Raw genomic sequence first — 15,259 nt, 5'->3', positions numbered from 1 at the left:
GGCCACAAATTAAAATTTTATTATTTTTACTTGTTACTCTCTGATTAGGATTTAAGAAATAGGTTCTGGTTTAACATCAGCTTTGTATTAAATAACTTCTTCAATCTATATTTCCACCTAATACCTCGTCATTTAAATTTAGTTCAATTTAATCTAAACTTTATCCTTACCATCTTCCACCAGGATGAGCAAATCAGAGATTCTCTGAAAAATGTCAAAAAGGGTAAACGGCAAAACTTCCCATGGATTATTACTAGCAAGGCCCATACAAATAGCAAGCTGTTTAACCTTCCAGCGGGCGCGCTGTCGTAAAATTTACGACAGACGCGCCTTATCGCTTCCCCCACTCTTACCACTTAGTCGTCAGCATCGAGCTTCGAGCTATGCTAGAGTCAAATCAAATGTCAAACATTTACCGCAAGATATAAATGTTTTTCTCAAAGTGAATTACGGTCGGGCAGTTGAACCGATGACAGAAGAAGAAAACAGAAGCTTTCCAAAACGCGGTGTTTGTCGGTTATGTGCACTGGATAAGAAAAGATCCTCAGCATTAATGGAGTGTTCTTTGGACAATTTTTTGTTAGCGCCAACGGCGTTCAGTCCTCCATTAACGGAATTACCTGCATTTACCCTTCTTTCAATATCTCTGTCAGCCTTCCCATCAAACCAATATAGGAAAGGAAATGGCTTATCTTTCCATCGGTAAGTTATCACAACTTAGGGTTGTATTAACCGTTAGATTGCCAATCGTCGACTTTCGTCGATTCGTGTTTTAACGAAGATTGTCGATCGTCAATTTCCGTCGATTGCGTCAGTCGTGTTCTGATTAGCGCGTACGTCGGGTGTGGTGCTGCGGCGTTGGTAAATATTATTCTAATATTATCTTAATAGTTGTAAGATCGTAGTAAACCGTTTAAATTTCAGATTCATTTATTATTTTTTTTATTTTAGTTAATTGAAAAAATATAACGTCGAGGGCGTCCTCTGAAATGTCTGACAGCGGGAACGACGATTTCCACTCCTCTAATTCAAGTTCGAGTAAGAGTAGCTCTGATAAGAGTGATGTCAGTGATGTCATACCTGTGTTTCCCAGCCGCAGGATGTGAATTTCCAGTAATTCTTCGGATCGTGACCAAGAAATGGAGAGTAACACCGGAAATTACTCATTTTCAAATGTACCTCCCGGAACCAATTTTTCTACTGAAAATTCTCATTTTTTCGAAACGCCTGGACTTCGGGATCCTCCTCAGCGTGATTCTAAACCAATATTCTTTAATAAAACACCGAAAAAATCATCGAAATCCTTGAAAATTCAAAGAATTTATGGGGTTTTAAAAAAATATATAGTTTCATAAAAAATAATGTTTTTTTGGTGGCATTTTACAAGCAACTGTATGAATTTTTTGGCACTCAAACGGTTAAGTCAGGGTTGTATTGCCTCGCGGGTAATATCTGATTCGCCTTTTCGGTTTTTTGCAGAATAATTGATAGAAATAAAATTAAGTCATTTAATTAATTTATTTATTTTTTGTGTATTTTCGCTTAGGGCCCGTTCCCACTTCCGTTTTCAAATTGGAGGCGGGTCCCGTTTTAAAATCGGATACCCTATGACCCTACTATACGAAAAAAAATTATTGTCGATTCAACAAAAACATTTTATTTGCTCATTCTTCAGTAGACGATCATGCGCAATGAAGCTCTTGTTGTCATGTGGTACTTATGCGACCCCAGTGGAGCATCCGATGCGTGCACAAAAACACACATTACTCGTGGTGGTCCTACTGCAAATAAGATACAATCAAAATTCTCCGACTATTTCGTTTCTCCAATAGAATCTGTATCTTGGCAAGCAGCAGCTACACACACAAAATAAAAAACAAAAAAATAATAAAAATAACAATTTTTAATAAAAGTCGGTACTCTTTCTTCGACCAGTGGATTAAATTTTCGGGATTTATTTCCTTATCCATTTTTATAGTTTTAATTTATTTACTTAACAAAATAACCGAATATAAGCACGCAGCGTGCCGGTTTCCTTGCGACTGTGAGCGGGAGGGGAGGGGTCGGGGTGTGGTGGGGACTCTGCCGGAACGACTAGGCGACAAGTGTGAACAGCTCCATACAAAACTATGAGCGAGCGAGTTCCGACACGATTTTAAAACGGACCCGCAGCGCTGGCGATCCATCCGACAACAAAATGCTGGATCCGTTTTCAAATCGTGTCAGACAAGTGTGAACAGCTCCATACATCCTCTACAGCCGCTAGGGCATCCGATTTTAAAACGGAAGTGGGAACGGGCCCTTAACTTTCCCCACAAACTGGAAAAAATGGAGAAATGGTTAGAAGCAATTCGTATGCAATTATGTGACTATAACTGGGTACCATCAGCAGGAAACCGCGTGTGCTCTAACCATTTTCACCGCAAACAAATATATCTAACTGCAAGTGGCCTCTGACGTTTAGACTGCAAAGCTTTGCCTGTTTTTCCGGTAATTATTTTGTGTGAAAACTTAAGCAAGTTTATTATGGATTGATCAGGTATTAATTGATAACTAGCAGTTAAAAACCCGCTCAGCGGGTTTTTTGCTGCTAGTCCCTGCGGGCGGCACTTGCTTGGGCTTTGCCCAGTTTAAGTGATACTAATAACAGTTACATTTTAATAGGTACATATTAGGTCATTCACAGAGAGAGGGTGAGTATATATTGTAAATAGATTATTACAATATAGCGCCCCTGAGGTGATACAAAAGCGACGCTATTCAAATTGTCCAATAAATAAATAAATATAATGTTAACATTTTATTGTGTACATATGCATTGATATACAACGGAAATAGATAATGTAATGTAATCTTATTAAACTTTATTTCAAAAACAAATAACTTTGTTTACATCACTTTATTATATACAACCACTACGTGTTTCATGAACGAAGTTCACCTCATCGAAGTTATATTAGAATTAAATATAGATTACAATTGGAAAGAAGAAGTGGAAGGAGGTTGGAGAGGTTAGAGTGGGCGGGGTTTATCAGAATTAGGAATTACAATATCGTTAGACGGGAAAGACCAGTTGAGTGGGAAAATATTTAAAAGAGAGTTGATTAAAAAAAAATTGTTTTTTATGTCTGCTTGTATATTAACATGTTTTCTAATTTCTAAAAGTATAAATTATTTATTTGCGATGCTTTATATCCTGTGTGAAGTATTTTAATTTTAATGAGCCGATACTTGAGCCGGTCTGATATGGAGTCTATTCCATGGCTGAAATTTTTTTTCTTTTTCTTTCTTTGTTATTTATTTTTATGAATATATTGTATAAAGTACATAAATGTAATACGTACAAGCCTATTTAATGGGCGTAAATAAATACATAAGTATATATTGTAATCATGTAACCTCCACCCTCCCTTACCCCTCAACAATACGCTCTCGGAAGCTCTGTCCTCATCATTGCTGCTAATTCATTTACGAACCGGAACGCTAGTCGAACTACGAATTATGGGAAAGGAACGAAGCAATATTAGGTTTCTTCGTTCCTTTCCCATAAGTCGTGGTTCAGCTCGCCTGTGAATACGCAACATTATATGATTTATCTCTCTCTTTATGTTAATCTTACATTATATTTAATGTAAAGTCGTTTAGTACTTAGGTTAGTTTTCAATAATGCTATCTTGAAGAAGGTTGAGTATAACCAAAACTAATTGACACAATGTCTTAATTCTAACAAAGTGGTTGAAAACAAAATAACTTTTCATTTAATGATAGTAGTATAATTATTTAATGATATGTAGTGTTGTTCTAGTTTCTATAATTTTTATTTTACTGTTACGTGTTTTACTAATATTATTTTATATTCATCAGCTTTAATTTATTTTGTATAATTTTCGATAGCTTACTATGTAGATATATTCTGTTTTAAAATGCATGCAAAAGCCCGACTGGGCATAAAATAAAATGATGTCAAGTCACAAAGTGTTGCTTTCTTCAATAATTATATAGCATTCTATATAAATACTATGGTAAAATTTAAAAAAAACCTATGCACAATAATAAAAATGTATACGTTTTTGGTTCTATAGGACCTTTGCAGAATTCAAAAACACAAATAAAATAAATTAAAACCATTTTGTATTATTTATTAATTCTTTTCCTGATTCAGCCCTCATTCAGCACAAAAAGTCTGCTGAAGTATTAGTTTCTTTATTGCTTTATGTCCATATTACAACACCTCTGAGAACAAATTCTCCGTGGTTTTGCTTCGTGAGTTGGGTTGTTAAGTTCATCTCCATATTTGTGACGTACACTGTCTCTATTGGCTGACAAAGGAACAAACTACATGATGAGATTTGAGGAATAGCCTTGTGCTGTGTTTTATATTGTATGGAACATATGTTTATATTATCTAGGCTTTCTAAGCGAGGCGGCGGAATTCGATGGAGAGTTGAATTGTGAAATTACTCCTACATGGGGTTATTTTTTAAATGAATTTAATTTAATGACGGCCGGCATAGTCCAGTGGTAACGCATTGGACTGCCATTCCGAAGGTCGCGGGTTCGAACCCGGCGTGCGCAAATAAATTTTATTTGATTAATTTGTGCTATTTCACAATTAATTAATTAAAATAATATATAGTATATTTGCGGCACGTTCCAGAGTGGAAGATACTACCAGTATCGCCCTGGTGTAAGACCACCATTCAGAATTGAAACGTTGCTCCAAATGGCTTTAGCCGTGTTTAGTGACTAGATCTGAATAGCCAGGTACTTCCCCACCTTCCTCTTTCCTTTCCCCACTTACCTTCAGCCTCACAACATCCCCCAATTGGGGATGCCATAGTCTCACTGGCTCCAGACGGGAGCAGTTGGGACTCTTGTGAGGTATTCACTATAAAAAAAATAAATAAAAAAAAATAAAAAAAAACTAGACAGGGCTAATCTAGTATAATATATCAATGTTATTATACCATTTTGAACATCAGACGACAGGAACTCCGCTTCGTGTTTTCAGGAATCGCGTACATATCACAAAGCCTTACATAATTAATACATATATATGTATACAATAGCAGATGTTGACAATATACAGGGTGTATCGGCACGTACCCGACAAACTTTAACCAGCTATTCCTTAGCACATTTGGAGTAAAAAATGTTATGGGCACTTTGCTGTCCGCTAACATTTTTTTTTAATAGCGATATGGCTAATATCCCAACTAGCAAAAATATTAGAAAAAATCAATGTAGATAGGGTCAACCTGTTTCTTTTTGTCCAACAAAGAACATTATTTGATAGCGGCGATTTACATTAAACTGTGTTATTTGAAAGGCTGACCATGAAATTTTTTGCAAAAGGAGGGCAAGTACGAGCTCCTGTTGGTAAACCCTATTTTTTCTAGGACACAATGTCACTAAATTTAAAGTAACTTTGATTCAATGTAGATCTCAATTCCAAAAGTGCAATTTTAAATTTGTTCCCTTTCTCCCCACATATCCCCTACCTTTTCCTTGCCTCCCTATCTACCTCTATACGATGCTCTGTCCTCCTCTAGAATGCTTTCTTGCTCTCTTTATTTTCCTTTAATGTCTGTACTTGTTAGTTTATAATAATACTGTCCTGAAGAAGGTAAAATGATAAAGAAAGAAACTAAACTAGTAGATGTAATGTAGGTATATATTCTAATAAAGTGGTTAAAAACAAAGAAACTTTTGAAGTGATTGCTTTCTTTGGTAACTGTTAGGAGGCTTTGTAGATGCACGCACAGATGGCGGTGCATGGAGCTTGCGGGGACAATGCGAGGGCTCTCGGACAATTTCACTGGCCCAGATTCCGTTTAGCTAGCTCCTAGTTAGGTCGACTAACGAGTCAACAATATAATACGTGTAGTATTAAATAAATCCCTGATTAATATAAAGAACTTCTTATTTATAAAACTCCTTCCAAGACGAGTTGGAGACTGTTTGTGCGAACACAACAGTAACTAAGATTTAACTCTTAGAAGATGGTTAATATTTTGTAAATATCTCAAAGCCAAATATAATATTGAAAATTATATTTGAAATAATTGACAGGCATCTACAATGTCAACGTTTTACTTAGGAATTTTCATCTACAATACTGAAAAGCGTTCAAAACTTCTAAAACCTAGCTCTGTACATACACTGTTGGTCGTATCCTAAGGGTTAAGTGAGGCTTCCATATTTATAGGTGATTTTAGCAATTTTCAAATAAAATAATGAGTGATGTGGTCTTGAGCACATTTTTCAACGCTGATGCATTAAAGGGACATATTATTATCTTACATAGAAATAAGAAAAAAATAAAAAAATCTAACCTTCAAATTATCTGGTGATACTTCAAGAAGTTTGGAATCTTGCAAAGCTCCAGCAATTTCTGATACCTTGCTTGTCAACGTTTTCATTTTGTTGAATCGGAGGAACACATCGAGAGGTACAAACGGATCCTTTTCTAACAGCTGGGCCAAGAAACGATCTTTGGAGAGTGCTGCATCACTGAAGTAGAATTCCATTTGCTTAAGAATAGAACCGTAAAGTTGCTTCTTCCTGTGGCGACGCTTTTTCTTGAGGGTGGCCTGAGAAACAATATCTGTTTCTTTTCCACTTTCTACGGCCTGAGCAGAATTTACAGCTTCTGAAAAAAGACAAAGGGTTTAGTAATTCTATAGGATGAACCGCAGGGGTAGGCAGAGAGGACTGTCAAACAACTCGGTCTCTTGACACACACTCCTTGCCTCATTCACATTCATACATCGTCACATACATACTCCTCTATTATTCTGACTCTTGATATGGCCCGACTATAGCATCTGATTCATTTGATCGTGCCATGTCTTCCTCGGGCGTCCCCGACCTTTTCCACCATTCACTTTTGCGTCATTGCTTTAATAAGAGTACCTATGCGAAAATTAAGTATTTGTTCGAGCATACCAAATATATGTTATATGAATATTATCAAGAATATGCCTAAACCCCTGGATTAATGATTAAGTTTAACGGTATATGCTGACTACGTGTGCCCAGTAAAATTTAACACTTTCCCGACATAATTACTAATTCCTGATGATCTCAAACTGTGCCCGTGGTATTGTTCTCAGGCGCAAAGCTTTCACTTAGAACAAATTTCACTTCGTTTCATTTTTACACTCAAAATAAATATGACATATTTATCAAAATATCCCACTTCGCGGCCATTTTACATCGTACTTTTGGCCGGGAACTTGATGGGAGTCGCTATATGCACAGCGACTAATCGACAGGGGGCGTGGCCAACATATCCGAGCATACCCGAAGTGAAGTATAGGTATAAAAGGGACACTTCTTTTGAATCACAAACCATGTTACACAAACCTAGCGTAGCCGCTAAGCTAATTGAAAACTGGGATGTTTTTCTTGCCTGGACGCGAGCAGGCGGTATTAAGGGGACACTTTCTTTTGAATCACAAACCATGTTACACAAACCTAGCGTAGCCGCTAAACTAATTGAAAACTGGGATGTTTTTCTTGCCTTGACGCGAGCAGGCGGTATTAAGGGGACACTTTCTTTTGAATCACAAACCATGTTACACAAACCTAGCGTAGCCGCTAAACTAATTGAAAACTGGGATGTTTTTCTTTCCTTGACGCGAGCAGGCGGTATTAAGGGGACACTTTCTTTTGAATCACAAACCATGTTACACAAACCTAGCGTAGCCGCTAAACTACTTGAAAACTGGGATGTTTTTCTTGCCTTGACGCGAACAGGCGCTATAAAGGGGGCACTTTCTTTTGTATCACAAACCATGTTACACAAACCTAGCGTAGTTCTAAAAAGGTTTGTTTACATTATATTATTACAACGCCATTTCTGACGTTTCGTTTCACCGCCCACCGCGTTTCACTGATTTTGCAACTCGGAACACCTCGGGTATGCTCGGATATGTTGGCCACGCCCCCTGTCGACTAGTCGCTGTGCATTTTTTTTTTTTTTTTATGTGACACCTCACAAGAGTGTCCCTGCCTGTGCAGTGCACAGACAGGGGAACTATGTCACCACCCGGTTGGGCGGCGTTGTGAGGCGGAGTAAGGTAGGGGCTGTAGGAAGGGATTTGTTAATGCGGGCCTTGAAGAGGCTCGGATTATAGGAGGGAGGAAAAACAGATGCCGGTAGCTCGTTCCACATACGAGCCGACTTACACAAAAACGAGTCGTAAAAACGGCCCGTTCTCATGAAGCCAACGTCAACCGTGAACGGGTGTTCAGTTCGTGTCCGTCGAGTTTCGCGCACGTGCACCGGTGCATCAGGAATCAATGCTGCTAGCTCCTTGGAGCAGGCTCCATTGAAATACCTGTAGAACAGACACAGCATGCCTACATTGCGTCTATGCATCAGAGAAGGCAATCGGTCTGTTAACAACGGATTGTCAATCAGACGGATCGCTCTCCTTTGCACAGATTCAAGCAGGTTTATCAAGTATTTTGGGGCACCAGCCCAAAGGTGGCTCCCAAATTCAATAGTTGGGCGGACTTGAGACTTGTACAGGGTCAGCAGCTGGTCACTGTTGAAGAATCTCCTAGCCCTGTACAAGACGCCCAACTTTTTGGAGGCCTGATTTACTCGGGCTTCTGTGGATCCCCGATACTTGAGCTGGTCTGATATAGTAACTCCAAGCATTTCAATGGAGTCTTTATTGGGGAGAGTGCTCCCATCAAATTGCACCAGACAGTCATTGATCTCCCTCTTTGCCGAAATCAGACACGCTTGGGTTTTTGAGACGTTGAAACTGACCAAGTTGGCCTTACCCCAGGCACGAACCATCTCTAGGTGGTGGTCAATTTTTCGCTTCAAAACTTCCCGAGCTGTTCGGACATCATCATAGCGAAATCAACATGGCCGCTTATAATTTGTTTATAAATGTCGATCTCAAACTATTTTCTGTTTTTTTCCATGTTTTTCCTTTATTATTTCAACTAAAATGAAGCATAATACGTTTGCCCCAAGGTAAGTTCATAATTACTTCTCATACCGTCGAGATTTGGCTTAATTTGAAAATTTTAGCGCAAAAACAGTGAGGGCACTGATAGACAGCATGTTCCAGTTTAACATTGTGCATAGTGAAGTAAATTGTGCAATTATGTACACCGATAAATGAAAAACTAATATCTTAGATACAAGTAGTTGAATATGACAAATAAAGCTTACCTGACATTATTAAAACTATATGTAATATTGTATAGCTTAAAGGTATTCAGTAAATAAATACATTCAAAATCTTCACGAATGTTAGGAGAAGTTCCCTACACGATCTCGGAGTTTTATTTGAATATGACAGGCGATAGATTGACAGATTTTTATGGTTTCTATGGATAATTCGAATAACATGAGGGATGGTGTCGTCTCAACCAGCCGGCCTTTGAGAGTTGATATTTCGATTTATTCAACAATCTAAAGTGTGCCACTGATGGATATACATATTTAAATTAAGCAAGGGATGCTCAACAATTGAAATATTATATGAATAGATATATAAACATTATATATTTGGGAAGGGAGTCGGGACGCGGTAAAAGTCAAATAAAAAGTAATTTCTACGATTGATTATGTGTATATATATTTAGTAGATTGCATGCAGTTGGGCAATATTGTTCTCAGAAATAGTAGATGTGTTCGACTGCACGGAATTTAGTTGAGTCGTGTAATTTCTATACCCGCTATATCAACTTTCATTGATTTGGAGAAAACCGCAAAAAACTGTCACATCTCTAGCGTACATAAGTAATTGCATTACAATTTTTTATATAATGAATTGGAGTAATAAAATTTCGAAAGGCATTTATTTTTCTATATATGTCTAGCAATAATTAAGTAATTTCGATAAATAAAATGGATAAAGCGGATTTTGATACTCACTTCATATATATATTCGTGATATAGAGGCTTTTGAAAGTCAACTGAGCTGACATGGCGGGTTTAGAAACACACGCGTAGATCATTTTGACACACGAGCGTGGCGTCAGAGCGGCGGCCATATTGTATTTTGGCAAAATAACTGCTTGTGATTGGTTGAATCCGATATAGCGCGTTTTGATAATAACTTTCTGTATGATATAGCGGATTTGGTTTCTCACTCTTTTGAAACTCAATTTTAGGCTCCTCTTGTCGCTCGCAAAAATGTGAACAAGATGTCATACTCAGATCATTTTGTCAAAAAATCGGATATAGCGGGTATAGAAATTATAGGATTCAGTTACAAGAAAACTTAACATACTGCATAAATTATTTTCTTGCTTGTGTCATATTTAATAACTTTTTTAACACATTTTACTTCCTATGTTTTACTAAGACCATCAAATAATAATAATAATAATTGGATGACTTGTATAGCGCCGTTTTTGTGCAAAATCACTTCAAGGGCGCTGTACAAACTTATAATACATCTCTACAGTGATCTATGTTATTACTTAACTATTCATGGAGATAATATATTATACAGTACAATACTTACCTACTGCTTCGGTAACAGTACAAAATTGACAAAAACCGTAGACCGTAAAACCGTAGAATTTCGTACCATTTCCTACCGAGCCAGTCGGACGACGGGCTAAATATTTTTTTGTTCAATTCGTAGAACTCCATTTAATGTATTTTTTTAAATTTAATTGAAATCAAATTTTGATATTAAAATTATTAAGTTCTGCAAGTATTTTTTGGCTTTTGTTACAGATGTTTCAGCTTTCAATGCCATTTTCAAACTGTGGTTATAACCACGTTTAGACTACTTATTTATATGATTCTATTTTACCTCCTCCCAATTAAAAATAATTTATTACCGGTTAAACCGATTAACTGATAAAATAATTGTGACAATAGATTTTAAATTCTTTGGGGGTATTTGAAAGTATCATAATATGTTTATATGTAATATCACATAACTAAGTAATCATTTACATAAGTTATATCGCGCTGTTTGTATAAAAAATGACCTTAATCGGTATGATATCGCGTAAAAATGCATAGTTTATTAATTCATAATATGTACAAGCAGATATTAAACAGAACCATATTTATCTGGCTCAATTAGTTGCCATGAATTAATCACTTCAAAAAGACAAAAAATCTCTTCATATAAAAAATAGCAAACGTTTCGATAATACGATTTGTGATTGATAAGTTTTCTAGAAATGCATACCACAAAACTACAAATTTAATATTTAGTATATCTTTTTTCAATAAAAACAAATCTCACCCTTTTGGATCATTGAACAAAAAAATACGCCAGTTCCTACTTACCGTACTTGCGCATATATTCAGCGCCTTTTAAGTAGCAATTCAAGAACAATTTGAAACCGCGGGGTGAAGGGGAAAAGGTATGGATAGTGCCAAAACCTAATTAATTTTTTTGATGACGTATCTCATTCCTTGTCTCATGAACTACCCAAAAAATCATACGCTGTTATAACTGCATAAACAATACAAAAAATAACAGTTATTATGCACCACTTTGCACGCAAATCAGTAAAAAAAGTTTGTCACACAAGATGGCTGCCAGGTAATTTACCCTCACCTCATACAAAATCGCACTATTGCTATGTCCAGGGCTTTTTAGGTCCATGGCGCTATATATACTATACCTATTGTGTTGTGTACTTATACTTGGATGGTATATCTATGATCTACATCAATTTATATACCATGGGACAGGGGGGTATAACTGCGATCGAAAATTGGAACCGTAGAAAAGACACGGTAATCTCTATGGCTCGTGACGTCATATTGTTAACTGTATCCACCAATGAAAACCTCTGAATGTCTTTGGAAAAAAACTGTTGATAGCTTAGTACTGGCTGAGTGGTACATCTATGGTTGTTTGATATTTTGATCTCGAACTTCGTCGTTGTATTTTAATATATACTGTTTATTCAATATTTGGCTCTCATTTCTCATTCGGAAGTAAAAGGTCGGGTGGTTCATTATGGAATTACGCGTTGGCAACGCTTATTCTTGACATCTGGAACACAAAATAGAACACGTGTTAGTAACTAAAAAAAGGTGAGAATCTCTCTTTGTTTTGTTCCTAAGGCTATTACAAATTTGCTTATTTGTAATAGCCTTAATTCAACTTCACTGCAGAAAAGAACCTATTTTCTTTTTCAGACAGTATACCTATCTGTGTTCCTACCAGGAATGTGCGTATTGTGAGGTCGTACTGGATGTAATTATATCATGGAAGGTAGAATTCCATCGTTATAAATTATTCATGAATGATTTAACCTGTATCTATAATTTATTGTCTTGATTAAATAAAAATGCTTAAAATATAACTAAGTTTTTCATTTTCCTGTCATGAGGTGATATTTTGACATTTCAAATATTTAAAAAATATATATTTCAGGCTAATAAGTAGGCTCCGAATGAGAATAGGGAATTCTCGTGCATTTTGTAAATAATTTATTTCAATAAAGATAATTATTTTATTATGTGCCTCTTTTTTTTCTTTTTTTTTAAATGCATTTTCAATTTTTTGTAGTTGTTTTAAAAATTGCGTGCTATTTCGGCTCTGAAAACGGTCATGCGCCATTTTGACCGCTACGTCACAAGTGCTGCGTCACGCCTTTGCCGCCGCTGCCGCCATCGGTTTGGAGGATCTACTCAGGCCGGTCAACAGTGACGTCATCGTTCGCCCTTGAACGCTTGATCAATCACCGGGCGTTTTTAGCTGCATTGAAATATTTCGTTCGCGCCTGTTTTTAAAGTCATTATAACTTTAATAAATGATTTTTGAAAATTATAAAAACTATGTATTCTTGTGTCTGAAGTGTTTCTACATGTGAATAATTAATAATAAGTGATTTTTTGGTATGACGAGAATTCCCTATTATATTGTCTATGGTCGCGCCTTTTTTTGAGTTTCCCCATATTATTATGTTCCCTATCCCCGTCGATGGTGTGTGACGTAGTATTGTGAATTGTGGCACGCATACAATTTGTCTAAATATTGGCATATCTATGATTAACTAGAGGACCAATTTGTTTCATACAAAAAGCTCGAAGATATCGATCTAGTGAGTGGTTTATTTATGCTATGGAACGAGTGGAGAGGTAGTAGAAATATTGATAACAACTGACAACCCTTCACAGAAATGGAATGGAATCGTCGGCGCGACCTGTGTTTTCAATTTCACTTATGTGACTGGTGACAATGGAGACTTGGATTATTTTCCGCAAATCTGTTTCGGACGCGAAGTTAGGCGTGTGCTACCGCTGTGAATTAATATATAGTTGAATATCCACTCGAGTGTATTGATAACTGGCAGGGTGTGATTAGGTTCTCTGCCTCCAGTGTCCTGTCAGTACCGATTGAAATGACAGCTTCGATTTTAAACTGAAAAGGTTACTTTTGGCAATTATATATATGGAATATATGTTTATTTGTGCTTACATGTACTCCGTTGACGGGTCAAAACGCGATTGTGTAAAATGTTAGCTTTTCATTGAAGTATATGCTACGTACCGATGAAGACAATTTGAGTGTCAACTCTGTGTGAATAATGGCAGTAGCAGCGTCTAACGCGGCGAGTATTCCGGTGCAGCTGAGACCTGTTGAAGTTTCGAAAGCTCTTCAGGACGGAGAGAAGTTCATCAAGTGGGATGAGGTGAGTTGAGTACTCCTCACTCTTCAGGCGCTCTCGCCTGGGACTGGGGGAGGTATTGTTGTTTTATAAATAGATATCTCATCAACATCCAGTAAATGGGTAGAATATCAACAGGTTAGAGTTAGTTAGTTTGTTGGAATCTACTCCTTGTTTACCTTGTGCCTCACTCTGCAAAACAAACCAATTTCCTTTTAATGACACTTTTATGGCTTTTGTTTCCTCCCGAGGAACTTTTTTAAGTACTTGCAACAACAAGCCGTGAAATTGGATTTTAGTCATCCATAAGCATATGAAAAGAATATAAACCTTAAATCCAGATTTAGTAACAATAAATTATTTGTTTATATATTTATTCACGCCATTATAGGTAAGTTGTGCAAAGGCGCATAATAATAAGTGTATAACATATAAGTAGGTATAATAGAAGTATGTAGTTTCATTTTCATAGAAAGTTGTACAAAGGAGTTCAATAAGTGGTTTAATAAATATGTTTAACAAACTACAGAAAAGTCATCCGCAAATTATCTGTAAAATTAATTAGGGAGGAAACACAGATGTCAGCAGATTGTTTCATAGCCGAGTTCTTGAACTCAAGTTCAAGTTGTAGAAATGAAATGGTGTACAAATGATGCTTCACATATTGGATCTAGTAGATTAGATATTAGTTCCTCGAGCATCTTGCATTTAAATAACGCTAGAACAAGGACAGAATTCCCACCCAACGCCTGTGTTCTAAAGATTGCAAACAGTAGTTGTGTACTATACGGGCCCTGTACAATAAGCCCATTATTATTTAACACGTAATCACATTTCGTTTCCTGCAGCAAAGTAACCTATCCGCACTATCCCACACATTTCATATGCAGTTACAAACTCTAAATATATATGCATAGACTTTCACTGTTCATTTCACTACTCTGCTCATGGTGTCTTGTCATTTAAGCATACATTTCAAAGCTCCATAGCACATAACTAAATGATCGTGTGAGCTGACAACAGGTGTGTTAACCTTGAAATTCAAAATTGAAAAAACTGTACAATTCAGACTTTTTGCCACTACAAATTTACAAACTAATTTTCTACTTTATGTTTACTTAAATACAGTTGACTTAAAAGTCAAATATAGTGATGTTGGATGTACAAATATATATTTCTTTTACGCACATTATATCTGTTTGTTGGTTTTTTGCAGAAATCAAATAACATTAATTAGTTGTTTAAAAACTTCTACGTAATAATCAGAAGTACTGAACGATGGTGCAAACTTATCAACATAAAAATTCCACCAGATCGAAATTTCGAAACCATTTCGAAATCGGATCAGTTATTTATTTATTTAACTCATTCAACAGATTTATTTTCAGTAATAAACAACGTACATTACATAAATTCACTGAACAATGTTCAAGGTTACTTACAACAGTAACTTTATAGAGACAGCAGAACCAACTAAGTTAAAGATAAGTCTGTTAAAATATGAACTAAATAGATTGTAATATTTTGTTGTAAATTAATTTTTTGTAAAGCCATTTATTTTATCTAGTTATATTATAATTATTATTTTCTCTATTAAGTTTCCAATACTGACTAATTCAATAGATTCACACCA

General features: G+C 36.2%; 2 protein-coding genes across 3 annotated transcripts in view; one reads left to right on the top strand and one right to left on the bottom strand.

Annotated features, from left to right (window-relative positions):
• Positions 1-9,338, bottom strand: part of Larp7 (La related protein 7) — a 29,454-nt gene extending 20,116 nt beyond the window's left edge. The window contains exons 1-2 of the mRNA XM_089635483.1: positions 9,200-9,338; positions 6,336-6,652 (exon numbers count right to left, since the gene is read on the bottom strand). Of these exons, the coding sequence (XP_089491609.1) occupies positions 6,336-6,652; positions 9,200-9,206 (324 nt within the window). The 5' untranslated portion in view covers positions 9,207-9,338. The remainder of the gene's footprint in view (positions 1-6,335; positions 6,653-9,199) is intronic.
• A 3,721-nt stretch (positions 9,339-13,059) lies between these two features.
• The window catches only part of Plc21C (Phospholipase C at 21C), a 181,792-nt gene continuing 179,592 nt past the window's right edge, over positions 13,060-15,259 (top strand). The window contains exon 1 of one of the 2 annotated variants that reach the window (XM_089635969.1): positions 13,060-13,650. In XM_089635969.1, coding sequence (XP_089492095.1) covers positions 13,546-13,650 — 105 coding nt within the window. In that variant the 5' untranslated portion in view covers positions 13,060-13,545. The remainder of the gene's footprint in view (positions 13,651-15,259) is intronic. The other variant, XM_089635970.1, reaches the window with a different exon arrangement.

This window comes from Hesperophylax consimilis, chromosome 9 (assembly GCF_061612785.1).
Source record: "Hesperophylax consimilis isolate HC1 chromosome 9, BYU_Hcon_1.0, whole genome shotgun sequence".
In the NCBI taxonomy this organism is placed as follows: domain Eukaryota; kingdom Metazoa; phylum Arthropoda; class Insecta; order Trichoptera; family Limnephilidae; genus Hesperophylax; species Hesperophylax consimilis.
The sequence above is the reverse complement of the archived record's forward strand: the minus strand, read 5'-3'. Positions and strand labels throughout refer to the sequence as shown.